The sequence below is a fragment of the Hemitrygon akajei genome, chromosome 6, assembly GCF_048418815.1.
Source record: "Hemitrygon akajei chromosome 6, sHemAka1.3, whole genome shotgun sequence".
In the NCBI taxonomy this organism is placed as follows: Eukaryota; Metazoa; Chordata; class Chondrichthyes; order Myliobatiformes; family Dasyatidae; genus Hemitrygon; species Hemitrygon akajei.
Window position 1 is genome coordinate 116,313,510 of NC_133129.1, and position 19,621 is coordinate 116,333,130.

At 46.0% G+C, this 19,621-nt stretch overlaps 1 protein-coding gene across 3 annotated transcripts in view; it reads left to right on the forward strand.

The window, feature by feature from the left end:
• The first annotated feature begins 13,944 nt into the window (after nucleotides 1-13,944).
• The window catches only part of LOC140729396 (prostatic acid phosphatase-like), a 63,564-nt gene continuing 57,887 nt past the window's right edge, over nucleotides 13,945-19,621 (forward strand). For 2 of the 3 annotated variants that reach the window (XM_073049087.1, XM_073049085.1), the window contains exon 1: nucleotides 13,945-14,242. In XM_073049087.1, the coding sequence (XP_072905188.1) occupies nucleotides 14,132-14,242 (111 nt within the window). In that variant the 5' untranslated portion in view covers nucleotides 13,945-14,131. The remainder of the gene's footprint in view (nucleotides 14,243-19,621) is intronic. The other variant, XM_073049086.1, reaches the window with a different exon arrangement.

Below are 19,621 nucleotides of genomic sequence, written 5' to 3' on the forward strand. Positions count from 1 at the left end.
GCTGTTACATCTCGCTCTCGCTCTCTCTCTCTCTCCAACGATTTCAATACAACAACCATAACCACCTCAGCATTTATGAACTGAACTCTATACTTTCCTATGACAATTCATTTACCCCTAGACATCGATAGAGCTTGTTTATTATTGATTATTATTATTCCTACACTTTTAGGTTTATTACTGCTAACTTGTTTTATATGTATATTTGCATCTTTGATATTGTATTGTGTAGTTTACTAATAAACACCTTTAGTTTGGTACCACCAGACTCCAACGGATTCTTCTTTCCCTGCTGGTCAGACACCCAGTTACGGGGTACGTAACAGACTAAACACATTGATGAAGGAAGAGCAGTAGATGTAGTGTATATGGATTTCAGCAAGGCATTTGATAAGGTACTCCATGCAAGGCTTATTGAGAAAGTAAGGAGGCATGGGATCCAAGGGGACATTGCTTTGAGGATCCAGAACTGGCTTGCCCACAGAAGGCAAAGAGTCATTGTAGACAGGTCATATTCTGCATGGAGGTCGGTGACCAGTGGTGTGTCTCAGGGATCTGTTCTGGGACCCTTCTCAGTGATTTTCATAAACTTACAAATTATGTTCATATTTTTACAAATTTACTAACCCATCCCTCCACTTCCTCACCTGGATGAGGAAGTGAAGGGATGGGTTAGTAAATTTGCTGATGACACAAAGGTTGGGGGTGTTGTGGATAGTGTGGAGGGCTGTCAGAGGTTACAGCGGGATATAGATAGGATGCAAAACTGGGCTGAGAAGTGGCAGATGGAGTTCAACCCAGATAAGTGTGAAGTGGTTAATTTTGGAATGAAGTGGTCAACAGTGGAAAGAGTGAACAGTTTCAAGTTCCTGGCTGTCAACATCTCTGTGTATCTATCCTGGGTCCAACATAATTGATGCTATTACAAAGAAGGCATGACAGCAGTGTATTTCAAAGTTGAAAGTACATATGTCACCATATACAACCCAAGATTCATTTTGTTGCAGGCATACAAAGTAAGTCAAAGAATCATTACAAGACCGCACCCAGCAGGACAAACAGCTGATGTGCAAAGGACAACAAACTCTGCAAATACAGAAGAGAAATAAATAAATAAGCAATAACTATCAAGAACATAAGATGAAGTGTCCTTCAAAGCGAGTCCATGGGTTGTGAGAACAGTTCAGTGATGTGGAAAGTAAAGTTGAGTTAAGTTATTCCCCCTGGTTCAAGAGCCAGATGGGTTGAGGGGTTATAACTGTTCCTGAACCTGGGGGTGTGGGACCTGATGGTTGAGGGGTAATAACTGTTCCTGAGCTTGGTGGTGTGGGACCTGATGGTTGAGGGGTAATAACTGTTCCTGAGCTTGGTGGTGTGGGACCTGATGGTTGAGGGGTAATAACTGTTCCTGAGCTTGGTGGTGTGGGACCTGATGGTTGAGGGGTAATAACTGTTCCTGAACCTGGTGGTGTGGGACCTGATGGTTGAGGGGTTATAACTGTTCCTGAGCTTGGTGGTGTGGGACCTGATGGTTGAGGGGGTAATAACTGTTCCTGAGCTTGGTGGTGTGGGACCTGATGGTTGAGGGGTAATAACTGTTCCTGAACCTGGTGGTGTGGGACCTGATGGTTGAGGGGTAATAACTGTTCCTGAGCTTGGTGTGGGACCTGATGGTTGAGGGGTTATAACTGTTCCTGAACCTGGTGGTGTGGGACCTGATGGTTGAGGGGTTATAACTGTTCCTGAACCTGGTGGTGTGGGACCTGATGGTTGAGGGGTAATAACTGTTCCTGAGCTTGGTGGTGTGGGACCTGATGGTTGAGGGGTAATAACTTCCTGAACCTGGTGGTGTGGGACCTGATGGTTGAGGGGTAATAACTGTTCCTGAACCTGGTGGTGTGGGACCTGATGGTTGAGGGGTAATAACTGTTCCTGAGCTTGGTGGTGTGGGACCTGATGGTTGAGGGGTAATAACTTCCTGAACCTGGTGGTGTGGGACCTGATGGTTGAGGGGTAATAACTGTTCCTGAGCTTGGTGGTGTGGGACCTGATGGTTGAGGGGTTATAACTGTTCCTGAACCTGGTGGTGTGGGACCTGATGGTTGAGGGGTAATAACTGTTCCTGAGCTTGGTGGTGTGGGACCTGATGGTTGAGGGGTAATAACTGTTCCTGAACCTGGTGGTATGGGACCTGATGGTTGAGGGGTTATAACTGTTCCTGAACCTGGTGGTGTGGGACTTGAGGCTCCTCTACCTTCCTGCTGGCAGCCGCAAGAAGAGAGCATGGTCTGTGTTGTGGGGGTCCCTGATAATGGAGGCTGCTTTCCTACAACAGTGCTCCATGTAGATGTGCTCAGTGGTGGGGAGGGCTTCACCTGTGGAGGACTGGGCTGTTTCCACTACTACTTGTAGGATTTTCCATTCAAGGGCATTGGTGTTTCCATACCTGGCCATGATGTAGGACTTTGAGGAGACTTGCTATGTCACCAAAGGTTCTCACAAATTTCTAGGAGTACCATGGAGAGGTTTCTAACTGGTTGCATTACTGTCTGGTATGGAGGGGCCACTGCACAGGATTAGAAAGAACTGCAGGAAGTTGTAAACTCGGCCAGCTCCATCATGGGCACAAGCCTCCCCAGCATCGAGAACATTCAAAAGGCAGTGCTTCAAAAAGGTGCCATCCATCACTGAGGACATGCCCCCCTCTCATTGCTTCTATGAGGGAGGTGGTACAGGAGCCTGAAGAGACACACTCAATGTTTCAGGAACAGTTTCTTCCACCTAGCCCTCAGATTTCTAAATGAACATTGAACCCATAAACACCAGCTTGCTCCTATTGCTCTCTTATTTCAATACTTTAATTTTTATATGTGTTTCTCAGTGAAATTTGGATTATTGTTATGTATTGTTTCTGCAGAACAACAAATTTCACAAGATATACCAGTGATATTACAACTGATTCTGATTGTTGTGACACAATCTTGCTGCATCCTTGCTTGTAAAAAGACCCACATCGTGTTGCAATAACAATGAGTTTACATGGCGCTGATTCTAAAGCAACGCAAACTCAGGATGTTAGAGGGTATGGGTTGCCCTTTGGTAGGGTGACTAAAGCTGCACACAGTATGCCAGGTGTTGTCTTACCATTGCCTTCCGTAATTGTAGCGAAGCTCCTTTACTCTCACTCTACAATAGCTTGCAGTAAAGGCAAAGGTGAGCAAAATGCTCCTAATTGTTCTATCTGACATAACTGTGTAACAGGCTCCAACATCTAGACCATTATAGTTTACTTGTTTCCCAGCGTTTTCAATCCTTCCAACCAACATGAATAACTTTTAATTTCCCTGGTTTACACTCTACCTGCCTGTCTCTTGCCCACTTACGTGTTGTCTGTCTCCTTTTGCAGACTCTGTGTCCTGTCTTCTGCTTGTTGCTGCACTACCTTTGTAGGGGGTTGCTGCCTGTCATTCTTCTGTGCCTGTAGAACGATACATGGTGCAGAACAGAAGGAGCCATTTTGCACAACATGTCTGCACCGGGTCTTTCAAAGAGCCAGTGGCTTAAGGTTAGTCTCTTCAAGTTCAAGTTTATTGTCTGTCAAATGTATGGAGCCAAACAAAAACAAAGTTGCTGTGAACCAAGGCGCACAATACTTACACACAATGCATAAAGTAATATTGCCACAAATAAACCAACAAATAATAAAACATATTCCAGAAGATTGACATTTAGCATAAGTCACAGGTAAAAAAGTGAACAGTGTAACTCAACTGCTGCTTCATAGGTGGTGAGAACTGGCTGAGTTTGGTAGTTTTACGGCCTGGAGGAAGGAGCTGTTTCCCATTCCAGCAGTCCGGTCCTAGTGCTATGGCACCTCCTGCCTGATGGTAGCGGGTCAAAGAGATTGTTGGATAGATGGGAGGGATCATTGACGATGTTCAGGATCCTGTGTATCCAGTGTACCTGATAAATATCGCAGATGGGTGGAGGAGAGACCTTGGTGATCCTTTTCAGGTTTTGCAATCAGATTTCTTACAATCCCCATGTCTGTATTCTAACAAATTTTTCTAATTCCCCATTGGCTGTTATTGAATCAGTATCCATAACTTTGTATAATGTATTCTAAACCAAAACAGCTTGAGCCTTTTTAAAATGGTAGTGTTTTTTTTCTTCATATCCTTTTTTTGTCAATCAGCAGTGTATTTGTGTATTGACATTTTATATCATAAGCAAGAGGGTAGTCAGAGTGTAGGATACAGAGGTTATAGAGTCGTCGGGAAGTACAGCACAGAAAACAGGCCATTTGGCCCATCCAGTCCATGCTGGACTGGAACCACAGCCCTTCATACTTCTGTTCATGTACCTATCCAAACTTCACTTAAATGTTGAAATTGATTCAGGAGGCTGAGAGTTAAAGTGTGACTGACAGTTTGATCGTGATTGGTGTTAGAAAGGATTGTTCTGTAAATTGGTTACACAGGCTGCATATTGTCTCCCTGTGGTAGAATGCACCGCATAATGAGAGACCAATGGGGGTCTTCATGAAGAACCAAGCAATGTAAGTGAGGTGCTACGTGAATACCTCGCATTGGTATTCATCGAGGAGAGGAACATGACGTTGCTGATTTCAGAGAGGGGTACGTTGATGGTCAGTGTTAAGAAGGAAGTGTGTTAGTTGTTATGGAATGCATGAAAACTGATAAATCCCCAGGGTTGGATGTGATCTGCCCCAGGTTGCTCTGAAAGAGATGGCTGGGGCCCTGATGGAGATTTGTGCACCTTTGTCAGCCAGACGTGAGGCACCAGAAGACTAGAGATTAGTTAACATTGTTCCTTCATTTAAGAAGGGCAATGGAGATAAACCTTGCATCCCAGATAGGGGAAATTGTTAGAGAAAATTCTGAAGGATATCAACACTTGGAATGACAGGGGCAGATCAGGAATAGTCAGCATGGCTTTGTGCAGGGGAAATTCTGCCTCGCTAATTTGATTGCGTTTTTGAGAAGGTAACTAAGAAGGTTGATGAAAGCAGGAAAGTAGTCATTGTCTTCTGTACGGGCAAAGTTATGCATGGAAGACAGGTTCAGAAGGTCAAGGCACAAGGGATTCAAGGTGAGTTGGCTAATTAGATCCAAAATTGTCTTGGTTACAGGAGGCAGAAAGAGGTGATTGTTTTATTTTCTGATTCAAAGTCTGTGCCCATTACTGTTCTACAGGGATCCTTGATGTTTGAGTATGACATGAAAATTACTGGTATTGTGGATAGCAAAGATGGTTGTCTGGGGCTACGGTGAAATGTATTCAGATGGAAATCTGGGCAGAGCTTTGGCAGATTGAATTTAATCTAATCTCAGCAAGTGAGAAATGGTGCAGCGTGGGAAGTCAAAGGCTTCAAATTCATGGTTTCTGGAAGCCTTGTAAGATGGCACCAGTGACCAGTGTGACTAACGGAGAAGTCCTGCAGACAGTTCACAAAACTACTTCATCATCTTCTCCTTTTAAAAAATATACTCCTGTTACTAATCCGTGTGCAAATGGAGCGTGTAATTTACATTTTGAAAATGTGTTTTTTGGGCAGACTGAGCGATCTCGTGCTTTTACTGTCCCTGAGGGAATTTGGCGCAATTGAGAGCGTGGTTGAGAATGGAGTGTGCCTAATGGCAGGGCAGAAACCCATGATTGGCTCCAGTTCTCAACCAACTCACCAATTAAAGTGCCAAGCAAGATTGAAATCAATGAGAATGAGAGTGGAAGGTGTTCAGTGCCATCTGCTTGTGTTTGACTGGTTTCCCTCTGCTCACTCGCTGCTGTCGGACAAAGGTGCAGTGGTCTTGGGCAGGGTTTGATCGGTGCTGTTTGTTAATTGGACTTGTTTTAAGGGGACTCTGCAGTTCATGTTATGTGTGTTTCTGGTTTCTCCTTTTTTATTGCTGTTTTGTGCACTTCCACACGGACTAGCTCTGCAATCTGCATTTAACGAGTGACGCAGTGCTGAACTGTTCATCCCTAGACCGTTTCAAGGACTGCGGTGTGACGTTCGATACTCTGTGTGTTATTCACTTGTTTTGTGCCAATTACATGATTTTTTTAGTGTGTTTGGTGTTTGATGTTTTCTTTGTTTTGTGGCTGTTTGTGAGAAAATGAATCTCAGGATTGTATACTGCATACAGCGTGTACTTTGAATCCTTGAATCTTTGAAGTGTAAACCCAGGTAGCTAGGTGGTGAGGAAGGCATATGGCAGAAGTTGGGGCAGGGAATATAAAGTTCTTGTAAGTTTCTAAAACACTGATTAGATCACAAAGCCTTGTGTGGTGTTCCGGTTGCCACGTTGTAGGAAGGATGCGATTGTGCTGAAGTGAGTGCAGGGAAGGTTCATCAGGATCTTGCCTGGACTGAAGAACTCTAGTTATGGGGAGAGATTGATTAGGCTGGACTTTATCCTTCCAGTACGGGGCTAGCCAAAGGTGTTATTGTCTATTTTAAACTCATTTTTTATTATCACAAGGCCCTGCTGGACATTAAAAACTTGCAGGACTGCAGGTCTACTCTATCAGGAAGTTGTCTGTTGATGGAGAAACTGGAGGAGCTGGACTTGGAAGCAACACAGAAAACCTACAGCACAATACAGGCCCTTCAACCCACAATGCTGTGCCAAACATGTACTTACTTTAGAAATTGCCCAGGGTTACCCATAGCCCTCTATTTTTCTAAGCTCCATGTACCTATCCAGGAGTCTCTTAAAAGACCCTATCGTATCTGCCTCCACCTCCGTTGCCAGCAGCCCATTCCACGCACTCACCACTCTCTGTGCGGAAGAACAAAACTTACCCCTGACATCTCCTACTTCCAAGCATCTAAAAACTGCTTGTTAACCATTTCAGCCCTGGGGAAAAGCCTCTGACACGACTTGGTGTGGATCATGCTGCTGTTGGTGTGAGAGGAGTCAGTGTGCAGTCCAACAGCCACTGATTGCCTTAGTCGCTTTTCTTGTGATCACAAGACCCTGTGGACATTGTTGATGGAGAATGCTGCAAGTTAGACTCACTGATTTATTGGTAGATGGCAGGGAACCTGCGTGGCCTTGTTGTAGCGAGATCTAGGCCTCAAACTCAGTGTCACCTGTTTACTGCCGCCCAGGAGAGAGGTGTTGGAGTCAGTGCGCTAAACCGGAGTGCCAGGGGCAGTGTGGCGTGGCATCCAAGCTGGAGTTGGTGCTGCCCCCCCCCCCGCCCCCAGTGCTCGCTCAGCTGAAGACAAGTCATATTGTGTTTGATTACAGAGCGCTGCAATATTCATGGCCTTGGGGTGTTGGCTTTTTTTGTGTGACTGATCTTGTATGTGCTTGCTATTTTATGTGCTATAGCTGTCTTGTGCTGTGTGTGACTGTTGGTACTGTACTGTGTTTTGCAGCTTGGCCCCGGAGTAATGCTGTTTCATTTGGTTGTATTCACGTGTGGTTGAGTAACAATAAACTTGAACTTGATTTCCTTGGAGTGAAGGGGCTGAGGGGTAACCTGACACAGGCATAGAAAGATATTTGATAAGGTACCCCATGCAAGGAAGCATGGGATCCAAGGGGACCTTGCTTTGTGGATCCAGAACTGGCTTGCCCATAGAAGGCAGAGAGTGGTTGTAGACGGGTCATATTCTGCATGGAGGTCGGTCACCAGTAGTGTGCCTCAGGGATCTGTTCTGGGACTCCTTCTCTTTGTGATTTTTATAAATGACCTGGATGAGGAAGTGGAGGGATGGGTTAGTAAATTTGCTGATGACAAAGGTTGGGGGTGTTGTGGGTAGTGTGGAGGGCTGTCAGAGGTTACAGCAGGACATTGGTAGGATGCAAAACTGGGCTGAGAAGTGGCAGATGGAGTTCAACCCAGATAAGGGTGAGGTGGTTAATTTTGGTAGGTCAAATATGATGGCAGAATATAGTATTAATGGCAAGACTGTTGGCAGTGTGGAGGATCAGAGGGATCTTGGGGTCGAGTCCATAGGACACTCAAAGCTGCTGCGCAGGTTGACTCTGTGGTTAAGAAGGCATATGCTGCATTGGCCTTCATCAACCGTGGGATTGAGTTTAGGAGCTGAGAGGTAATGTTGCAGCTACATAGGACCCTGGTCAGACCCCACTTGGAGTACTGGGCTCAGTTCTGGCCGCCTCACTACAGGAAGGATGTGGAAACTATTGAAAGGGTGCAGAGGAGATTTACAAGGATGTTGCCTGGATTGGGGAGCATGCCTTATGAGAACAGGTTGAGTGAACTCGGCCTTTTCTGCTTGGAGTGACAGAGGATGAGAGGTGACCTGATAGAGGTGTATAAGATGATGAGAGGCATTGATCGTGTGGATAGTCAAAGGCTTTTCCCCAGGGCTGATATGGCTAGCATGAGAGGGCATAGTTTTAAGGCGTTTGGAAGTAGGTACATAGTAATGTCATGGGTAAGTTTTTTTTACGCAGAGAGTGGTGAGTGTGTGAAATGGGCTGCTGGTGATATTGGTGGAGGTGGAAACAATAGGGTCTCTTAAGAGACTCCTGGATAGGTACATGGAGCTTAGAAAAATAGAGGGCTATGGGTAAGCCTAGGTAGTTCTAAGGTACGGACATGTTCGGCACAGCTTTGTATTGTGTTGTAGGTTTTCTATGTCTCTATGTTTTTGACAGGATATCACACATGTACATAATGTATGAGTTCATCAGGAAGGGCAAGAGCATAAGAGGAGTAACATTGCAGACAGTGGCGACAGCCAGCTCAAAACCTCCCTGTAAATGGCACCATTTTCTGCTTAGGTTCATGGTCATTTTGCAGACTGATCAACGTCCATTTGAGTTGGCTTCAGGGGTCAGAGTCAACTACAGGAAGAGCGAGGCCATGCTCTTTGGCCACTGGCCCGATTGATTCAATGTCAGGTCTGACTACCTGAAGGTGCAGGGGTTGAGATGTAGAACAAGAAATGGCTGAGTGGGTAGGAAAGGTCAAACAACAAATCACTGTAAACTACAACAACAACTAGCAACAACTAAATTAAAATATTCCCATTATCATTTAGGATACCCTGAGGAAGCCAGTAATTCCAAACACCTTCCTGTGCCCGTGGCCACCTTGCATTCTTTCTCCAGGGAGACCTGGCACGAACACGCTCCCACAAGATTGCCAGACAGTCAGGCCTTGACTACCTGTCCCCATTACCGACAGACAGATAGTCAACTTGGCCAACCCCAGGAGCGTCCTTCTCCTGCACCCCCTCCATTACGGGTGGCCAAGTATGAAGAGGCTGAAATACAACCAGAAGGCTAGTGGCAGCCCCTTTAGATGCAACAAGGGGCTTCAGCCTTACACACTCCATGTACAAGGGGTACACAGTCTCTTCCAGTGCACAGAAGCAATGAGCAGCTGGGAGATCCGAACAGCTACCAGCAGGGCGGCGATCTCAGTTGTTAACATGCATTTGGATGGAAGAACAGCAGAAGTGTTATCATATACACTAGATTGCAAGGACATTGTGTAAGGCGAGAATCTACTGTCCTGTCTCAGGACAACATCTGGCATCCCAACAGTGTCCTGTGGCCTGCTAACCTATACTGTTGACTTCATGTTGAGAAAGAAACAGCCATGACTGAATGGTGGAGCAGACCTGATGGGCCAAATGGCCTAATTCTGCTCCAACCTCTTATGGTCTGTTCAGCCTATCATGTCCCTGCTGGGTGTCAGAAAGCTGTGCCCACTTAGAGGAAATCATTTGTTGTAACCTCGAGGAGTGGTAGTGGGGACAAGCTCCCACAACTAAAAGTGTTCCTCACGGCATGCGACTCAAATAGCCTCAGACAACCAAGTCCAACTCCTGGCCTTCTCATGTGACTTAGCTTCTAAGCCCGGAAGAACTGTTTCTACTGAAGGGGAAGGGGCGAAGGTGGGTTCTGGCGCCTTAAAACCAGTGCTTCAGGTAGATGGAGCTTGTCAGCCTGGGAAGGCAGTCCATCTAAGCGAGGGAAACTCTGATTTCAAACCTCCGCTGCCTTGTGGCCATACCCACTCATGGGAAAGGCTTCGGGAGTAAACCCTGAGGACAAATCCAGAGCTGGAGTCCTAAGGCAGTCCGACATTGCCTTCAACCTCGTTCTGGCAACTCCTGCAACGTCACTGGTGCCAAACTGTATCGGCCTTTGCCCTTCCCTTGGACAACATCGGTGGTGTGGAGAGGGGAGACTTGCAGCTTGGGCAACTGCCGGTCTTCCATACAACCCTGCCCAGACCTGTGCCCTGGAGAGGACACTCCAAGACTTTCCAGGTGCAGATCCATGGTCTCGCGAGACTAACGGTTGCCACACACCTGCGTGAGTACTCTTTCCTGTAAGAAAGCATTGGCTTGTCTTTGCCTCAAAACAGCAAATCCTGCGGGCTGTAGTAAAGGTCTGTGTCACTCAATCATGTATAAGAGAAAACAGCAAATCCTGCAGGCTGTAGTAAAGGTCTGTGTCACTCGATCATGTATAAGAGAAAACAGAAATCCTTCAGCAAGATACATTGTTGAATGTATCTTAAGGTGACACCATCACCCAGGTCTTATTCTCATAGGCAGGCCCACAGATTTGAGGAAAACTTACTTTCTCTGCAGTTGGGCTCCCAGGTAGCTGATGTGGGACACACAGATTGTCACAGAAAGGCAGGAGATGCAGCAGATTGTTACAGTGGGGTGGGGAGGGGCAGGTGGGGGGGTTTTGGGTCTGTTGTAGGCCTTCAGTTGAGATTATAGCTCGTCTGCCATTATGAAGCTGATGTATGAGACAAGTTTCTCCAGGTAGACAAATATGAGAAAGAGGCTACACGGACCCACTCGAATGGCTTTTTGGCTCACTGTAGATTCTTGTGGCTTTGTTGCAGCGTGAAGATCATGCCCATTGTGCAATTAGATGGCTAAGACAAACATCGTGTAGGATACCAGATGTACAGATTTCCTGAAGCAATTATTCAACCTGTTTTAACCCATTTCCCTGTAAAGCAAACATCCCTATAGATGCTGCCTGGCCTGCTGCGTTCCACCAGCATTTTGTGTGTGTTCCCTGTAATGTTTTGTCATTCTTTGCCCTAGCTCTGCTTTGAAAACTTTAAACCCTCTACACTTTTCCCAGTTCTAAGGAAGCATCCCTGACTCATCATGTTGAACAGATTCCCCCTCCGATCTCTCATGTTACACTTTAGATTGACTGACTCAATTCTTCCAGCATTTTCTCCTTTGTCTCAGATTTCAGCATCTGTATTTGTATTTCTATTTCAGTTAAGCATGAGGCCAAACATCTGACTTCGGCTGCAGAGCATTTATTGTGGGTCTGAAGACCTAGGTTTGAGACAATGTCCCATTGCAAGTTCATAAATGTTCAAGAGCAGTATTGATTATAATGGAATCTGTCTGGTAAATATATTTCAACAGCTCAGGTGGAGATAAGAGTAGCTGAGTAGGCTACGGTCAATTATGGAAAACCCTGAACATCCTCTACATAGCACCATCCAGAGACAGAGAAGCAGTTTCAGTGACAGGTTGCTATCGATGCAATGCTCCTCAGACAGGATGAAGAGATCAATATTCCCCAATGCCATTCAGCTTTACAATTCAACCGCCAGGAGTAAGATATGTTAAAGTGCCAGGGTTAGGACTCAGTATTTAAGTAAACTACTTAAGAACTTTTTAAAAGCTATTATTAATGCTTTTTGAGAGGGTGATTTTAGATGCATATCATATTTTTACTGAGTTAAGTATTGTATGTAATTAGTTTTGCTACAATAAGTGTATGGGACATTGGAAAAAATGTTGAATTTCCCCATGGGGATGAATAAAGTATCTATCTATCTATCTATCTAAGAGTTCAGCCATGTAATAAGGACAGTAAAGAATGGAACAGAGCCATAGATGGCAATGTAACATGGTACTTGGGAGTACATTTGTCAAGTTGCCAATATCAATCCCACACTAGGACTCAAATTTCAGCAACTGATTAACACAAAGACTGAAGCAGATGAACAAACAGAAAGCAAATGGAACCCCTACATAAACATTAGGCAAGGTGTTTTAAGATGAGTTCTTCATGACGTAATTTATCCTTTTAATTCTGTGAATTCTGGGTCCCAGTTCCACTTCTCCACCCAGTTAGGGAGGGAAATAAAACAGTCGACACTTCATCAGGACTGAAATGGAAATGGGCCGAAGACAGAATAAGATGAGAGGAGGGGAAGGAAATCAAGCAGGAGGGTGTTAGGTGAGACCAGGTGGATGGACGGGTTTGGGGTGAAGTAAGTGGCTGGGAGGTGATAGGTGGAAGAAGTAAACAGCTAAAGATGTTTATTCCTCTGTATCGCTGCTGCTGGACTTGCGGAGATCCTGCGGCACTTTGTGTCTCTTGCTCTGGATCGCCAGCATCTGCAGAATCTCTTGTGTTAATAATCTAACAGGAGAGGACAGTACACCATGGAATAAAGGGAAGGAGAAGGGGAATGGAAAAAAGGAGATAAGACAGAAAATTACCAGAGGTTAGAGAAACTGATGTTCCCCATTTCAACTTTCCATTCCCTCTCTGACATACCTGTCAATGGGACTGAATGAGTCCAACTCAGGTTGAGGAGCAGAGCCTTGTATTTCATCAGGGTAGCCTCCAACCTGGTGGCACTGAATATCTCTTTCTTAATGTTCTTGGGACGTATCCTGTATCTCCAGCCTCTTGTCAGCGGCGTTGGCCACATTGCCTGCTTGGTATCCAGGACAGCAGTCTTCTTGCTCAGAGGTAGATCTCACTCCAATCAAGTTCAAGTTTAATTTTTATTTAACTGTAATGAATACCCATAATTACAGCCAAACGAAACAGATTTACTCCAGGGACAAGACACAAATCACACTAACAACACCACACACAAAACACTGGAGGAACTCAGCAGGTCAGGCAACACCCACGGAAATGAACAGTCAACGTTTCAGGCTGAGACCCTTCATGAGGACTGAGAAGAAAGGGGAAGATGCCAGAATAAAAGGTGGGAGGAGGGGAAAGAGGCTAGCTGGTAAGGTGACAGGTAAAGCAGGGGACGGGGTGTGAAAGGTCAAGGGCTGGAGAAGAAGGAATCTGGTAAGATAGGAGGGTGGACGAGGGGAGAAAGGGAAGGAGGAGGGGACCCGGGGGAAGCAAGAGGCAGGTGGGAAGAAGTGGGTCAGAGTGGGGAACAGAGGAATGGGGGGGGAGGGGAATTTATTTACCAGAAGGAGAAACCAGTATTCATGCAGTCAGGTTGGAGGCTACCCAGATGGAATAGAGGGTGGTCTGATGTTGGCCATGGACCGACAATGGGACTGGGAATCAGAATAAATCTGTCTGACCACAGGGAAGTCCCACCTGTAGAGGATGGTGCGGAGATGTTCAATGAAGCGGCGGGTTTCACCAATGCCCGGGGCACAGAGACCCCAACATTCCGCAGAAGTGTGGCCTCACCTCGGGCCCTGAATGGAGGTTAGCACCTGGTCACTTGTCGGGGTAGGCGCCGGGAATGAGGGAGGGACAAGGGAATCCCTGCGGACCAACCGTCACAAACAGCACAAGGGACGTGTGAGGTCGCAGCCCACGGGAAGACAACACAGGGCAGCACTGACTCTGGAGGGAAGGCCGGGCTGACCGCCTCCGGGCAGCTGCAGCCGCGGTTGAGACCTGGTCCTCACTACGACCAATTGGCCCCATCCATCGTGGGACCCCCGCCACCCCCTGATTGCAGTCAATTCTGATTGCTAGGGATGATCCGGTTCATGGCCCCGCCCATAGGGGGGCGGGTCTGATTGTCAGGGGGCGGGGTTAGGATCCGTCTCTCTGCCCTGTAGTTAGGGGCGGAGTCTGGTTGTCAGGGGGCGGGGTCTGCGTTCATCTCCCCCTCTTCCTCTCCCTCCTCCCTCTCCCCCCTCTCCCTCCCCTTTGCACGGTAGTTAGAGCGGGGTCCGGGTCCATCTCTCTGCCCGGTTGCTAGGGCTGGGGTCAGGGTTCATCTCTTCCCAGTAGTCAGGGGCAGAGTCTGGTTGCTAGGGGCGGGACTCAATTATCTCGTCACCTCCATCGGCCTACGGGGTGGGGTCTGTGTTCCCTCTCTATCCAGCCCTGGCTCCGGGATGGCGGGCGCCGAGGTCGCGGTGCTGCGTTCCCCGGCTCTCCTGTGCGTCCTGATGCTGCTCGGGCTCCAGAGACCGGTGGCAGGAAGGGAGCTGAAATTCGTCAACCTGGTGAGAGCGGAACCGGGGAGGCAGCTGATGAAGAGGGGAGGAGGAAGGGCAGGAGCGGGGACGGAGGGAGTGGACAGGGCTGGGGAGGACGGAGGGAGTGGGAGAGAGCTGGAGGGAGCGGGGAGAGGAACAGATCGAGGGAGGGAAGTGGTAGAGGAACTGGAGGGCTTTGGGGGAGCAGATAGGAGTATGGGAAGAGAAATGAGGGCACAGTAACATGTGTGGACGGGAGATTATGTGGAAGGAGTGAATTGATGAGGAAAAGAGACGGTGGGAAATGGCTGAAATGATAGGTCCAAAAGTGATAGGGGTAGGGAAGGGAGAATGAGGGTGTGGAACACTCCCAAATCATGTGAAAATATGTGCCCACCTCATTTTTATATTTCCAGCATAAATTATTATCAACAATCCCCATTTTGCAGAGTCTAGTTGGTGTCCAATAATATGTGTATCTTATACTGAGTAAATTTCCCTCTGACTTCCCTAATATGTCTACCCACATTTGATAAAATATTTGACCACTCATTATCTTCAATATCGCTTCCAAGATCCTTCTGCCATACTGCTTTGAGATTGTTACATGGTCCACCCACAGAGTGCTTGAACATTTTATAAAACACTAGCACTTTATAAACTTCCTGTGGTAATGTAAAGGGTTACTTTGTGGGCCACCATTCTTGAATATGCTACTAACGCAATGTCTTATTTGTAAATACTTCCAGAAATTCCCTTTATCTACAAAGTTATATTTCCTCTGTAAATCCACATACGACATAAAAATCCCATTCTCATTGTGATCACCTACTGTATTTACACCTTTAATCTTCCATTCTTTCCAGTACACCATTCTTTTCCCAATGCATATTGCAGGGTTATTCCAGAGCAAAGAGTACAACTGATTTAAATGTGACATTCTACAAGCTTTATGAATTGTACTCCACACACTCCTTGAGTGAAGTAGTATAGGATTTAGATTAGTCTTGTTTTCCACATGTTGTGAGAGAATGTTAAGGGGAGAATGTGGTGCAGCCAAGCTCCATTCTATAACTAACCAATCTAAATCAACATCAGCCCTGTCCCAATGTTTAACTAACTTGGTCATTTCAAAGGATAATTTATATGCCCTGACGTCTGGTAGACTGAGCCCACACTGTCCTTGTGCCCACAGCTCTGTCTCCTGGGTGACAGGACAATGATATCTAATGTAAACAAGGACAAATTTACTATTTTAAAGGTGGGTCTCATCACAGCTGCAAGAATTATATTGCAAAACTGGAAAAAAAAACAATGTCCCACTGTGAGGGAATGGACTGAGGAAATGGTTAAGATTTCATCATATGAACATATGTTGAGAAGAATTAACAGTGAGGGAAAAGTGAAAGACGCGTGGGCTCAATTTTGGTTGTATGTTAATGTACGTTCTTATTCACCATGTTATTTAGAGAGCTGCATCAAAGAATATAGTCTACTTTTGACCTTTCTGCTGTGAAACCAGTGAGATTTTGGCTACACAACTGCATATTAGTATTGTAATACAACAGCAAATAGTTTTCCTCATCCTTTTCTGTAACTAGGTGAAGAGGTGGGCAGGGTGCAATTGTGGGGTCGGAATGATCTTTCAATCACCGTTATTCTTGTAAAGAAGTCACAGTATTTATAGCCATCATGTCTTATGCCAGTGAGCTCTCTCTTCCAACACAGAGGAACAATTCATACTCTAACGCAGTAACAACTTTTCCCACATTTCGTAACTTCGGCTGGAATGCTGCCTAAGAGCTTTAATCAAATTTTCCCTATTCTGGGTCAAGAATTGATGTACAGTTTTGAAGTGCAGCCATCACAAGTGTTTGCAAGCAGTAGATTGTGAATAAGAAGTGTTTCACCAGATGTGAATCTGAAAGCCATTCATTTATTTCCATCAGCCTTCCTGCATCCTTGTGTTCCCAAGTTTATCTGTTTGATGTCTCTGTAAAAGCTAAAGCATTGCTCAGTTGTGGTAACTATCTGTGTACTTTTGCATCTTGCCAAAATGTGGTGTGCTGAACCATACAGTGTTTTATCAAAGTTTTATTTCCTTGCTCTTTACTCAGGGTTAGATTACGGATACTTTTTATTAGCCACTTTTCCTAAGTGCCTTCCCATTTTTTTATACTTGGTTAAGAATTGTGCCCTGTGATTAACTTTGCATTTATTTGTTCTTTCAGCCCAGGTGTATCACTTCACATTTCTTGGCATTGAATTTCACTTGTCTGTAACTGTCTGAAGTGTATTACTCCTGATGAAGGGTTTCGGCCCGAAACGTCGTCACTACCTCCTCTCGTGGATGCTGTCTGGCCTGCTGAGTTCTGCCAGCATTTTGTGTTTTTATCTATTATTGTCCTCCTCATTACACTACCATCATCTGCAAATGTGGAATTTGTGTTGGTGGCCCGTGAGCAAATTAGAATCGATCAGGTTTACTATCACTAACATATCATGTAATTTGTCATTTTCCAGCAACAGTATGGTGCAAGATAAAAGTCATGTTTCAACAGTTAATAGAGGATTAATGAAATAGTGTTCATGGACTGTTCAGAAATTTGATGGTGAAGGGGAAGAAACTGTTTCTAAAACATTGAAAGTGGGTCTTCAGGCTTCTGTGCCACATCCCTGATAGTAGTAACGAGAAGAGGGAATCGTGGGGGTCCTTAATGATGGGTGCTATCTTTTTGAGGCACTACCTCATGAAGATGTCCTTGACAGTGGGGAATGTTGTGCCATAGGACCATAAAGCAAAAGGGCAGACACTAGAGGTCCACATCAAAGGCTGAAAGTCAGTCAGGGGTCTGGAAATTTTTCTACAGAAGTGGTTTGCCATTGTCGCCTTCTGGACAGTGTCTTTACAAAATGGGTGACACCTGTCATTATCAATATCCTCCAGAAATTGTCTGCCTAGCACCAATGGTCGCATAACTAGGATGTGATATGCACCAACTACTCATACAACCACCCACCACCTGCTCCCATAGCGTCATATAACCCTGATCAGGGGCTAAGCAGGTGTTACGTCTTGCCCAAGGGTGGCCTGCAGCCTAGCGGAAGGAAGGAGCCTTGCACCTCCTTTGGTAGAGACACATCTTCACCCTGCCCCTCACAGGGAGATGGGTAGGAAGCAGGACCTCCAGGGTAGTAATCTCTGGATTGCTGCCTGTGCCATGCTGTGAGGGTAATGAGAGAAATATCAGGAGCAAGGGTGATGAACTTTGGGCATGGATCAGTACATGAAACTATGACATTGTGGCCATTACTGAGGCCTTGTGTGGCTGTCACAAGGGCAGTAATGGCTGCTGGATGTTCTGGGATTTAGATGTTGCAAAGGAGACAGGGAGGAAGGTAAAAGAGGTGGGGAAGTGGCACTGCTAATCAGAGATAGTATCACAGCTGCAGAAAGGGAGGAAGTCCCAGAGGGATTGTCAGCTGAGTTAGTGTGGGTGGATGTAAGCATCAGGGAGGGTATAATCACTCTATTAGTATTCTATAGACCTTCCCCATAGCAGCAGAGACACTGAGGTGCAGATTGGTAGGTAGATTTTGGAAAGGTGAAAAAATAACTAAGTTATTGTTATGAGTGATGTTTACTTCCCTAATATTGGTTGGCATCTCATCAGTGCAAAAGGTTTGGGTGGTGCAGAATTTAAGTGTGTCCTGGAAGGATTCCTGACTCCATGTGTAGACGGGTGACTAGGGGAGAGGCAGTGAACCTGGTCAGGTGACAGATACTTTGGGAGAGGATTTTGAAAACAGTGATCTTTACCATAGCCTTGGACAGTTTCTTTCCCCAAGCTGTCAGACTCCTCAATACCCAGAGCCTGGACTGACACCTTACTGCCCTATTGTCTTGTTTATTATTTATTGTAGTGCCTGCACTGTTTTGTGCACTTTATGCAGTCCTGGGGGACTTCCGGTAAGATGGCGATTGTTAGCTGCTCCGAACTTTTGTTCCGTTACTGTCGCTACCTTTGCACTAAATGTCTCCATTTTTTAAACCTTAGTTAGGAATTATTTCGGTATCTCTTACTTGCCTGTGAATATATCTAACTTACAATGTCTAGCAAGAGTTCTAAATCCGGGAGAAAAGAAGCTACAACCCCGTCGGACGAGACTATAGTGGCGCTTGGAAGGCTCCGAGACGAAATCTTAAAGGAATTTAAAACCGCTGGGGACTTCCGCAAGAGTTCTAAACCCAGGGGAAAAGAAGCCATGACCCCGTCGGACGAGACGCTGGTTGCGCTTGGAAGGCTCCGAGACGAAATCTTAAAGGAATTTAAAACCGCTGGGGACTTCCGCAAGAGTTCTAAACCCGGGGGAAAAGAAGCCATGACCCCGTCGGACGAGACGCTGGTTGCGCTTGGAAGGCTCCGAGACGAAATCTTAAAGGAATTTAAAACCGCTGGGGACTTCCGCAAGAGTTCTAAACCCGGGGGAAAAGAAGCCATGACCCTGTCGGACAAGACGCTGGTTGCGCTTGGAAGGCTCCGAGACGAAATCTTAAAGGAATTTAAAACCGCTGGGGACTTCCGCAAGAGTTCTAAACCCGGGGGAAAAGAAGCCATGACCCCGTCGGACGAGACGCTGGTTGCGCTTGGAAAGCTCCGAGACAAAATCTTAAAGGAATTTAAAACCGCTGGGGACTTCCGCAAGAGTTCTAAACCCGGGGGAAAAGAAGCCATGACCCCGTCGGACGAGACGCTGGTTACGCTTGGAAAGCTCTGAGACGAAATCTTAAAGGAATTTAAAACCGCTGTCAAACAGTTAGAAGACAAACTGGATCGGATCAACGATAAAGTGGACAAACATGCTGAACATTTATCTCGCATCGATTCGACTTCTGAAGATTTAGAAAGTCGTGTTCGATACTTGGAGACTCTCTGTTCCAGCTTAGAGGAAAAATCTAACAAACTTCTTTCCAAAATGGTGGATCTCGAAAATCGTAGCAGACGCTGTAACATCAGAATTCTGGGATTACCAGAGGTGACTGAAAAGGGATCAACCGTGAAGTTTTTCGCCGAGTTTCTCTGTGAGTTATTCGGGAAAGATTTGCTTCCAAAGCCGCCCGAGCTCGAACGGGCACACAGCGTTTACGTTCCCCCCCGGAATTCTGGGCTCCCGCCCGCGACCAGTAATCTTGTGTTTCCATCAATACCAGGTAAAACACAGTCTGATCGTAGAGGCGCGTCGCAGGGGGTCGCTTCCCTTCAAGGATACAACCATTCGCTTTGTGGAAGATTTTGCACCCCAGACCTTAAAGATGCGCGCTGAGTTTAAAGGCGCAATGAAAGTGCTTTTTGATCGTGGTTTCAAACCTTCCCTTCGTAACCCTGCTGATCTACGAATCAAGCT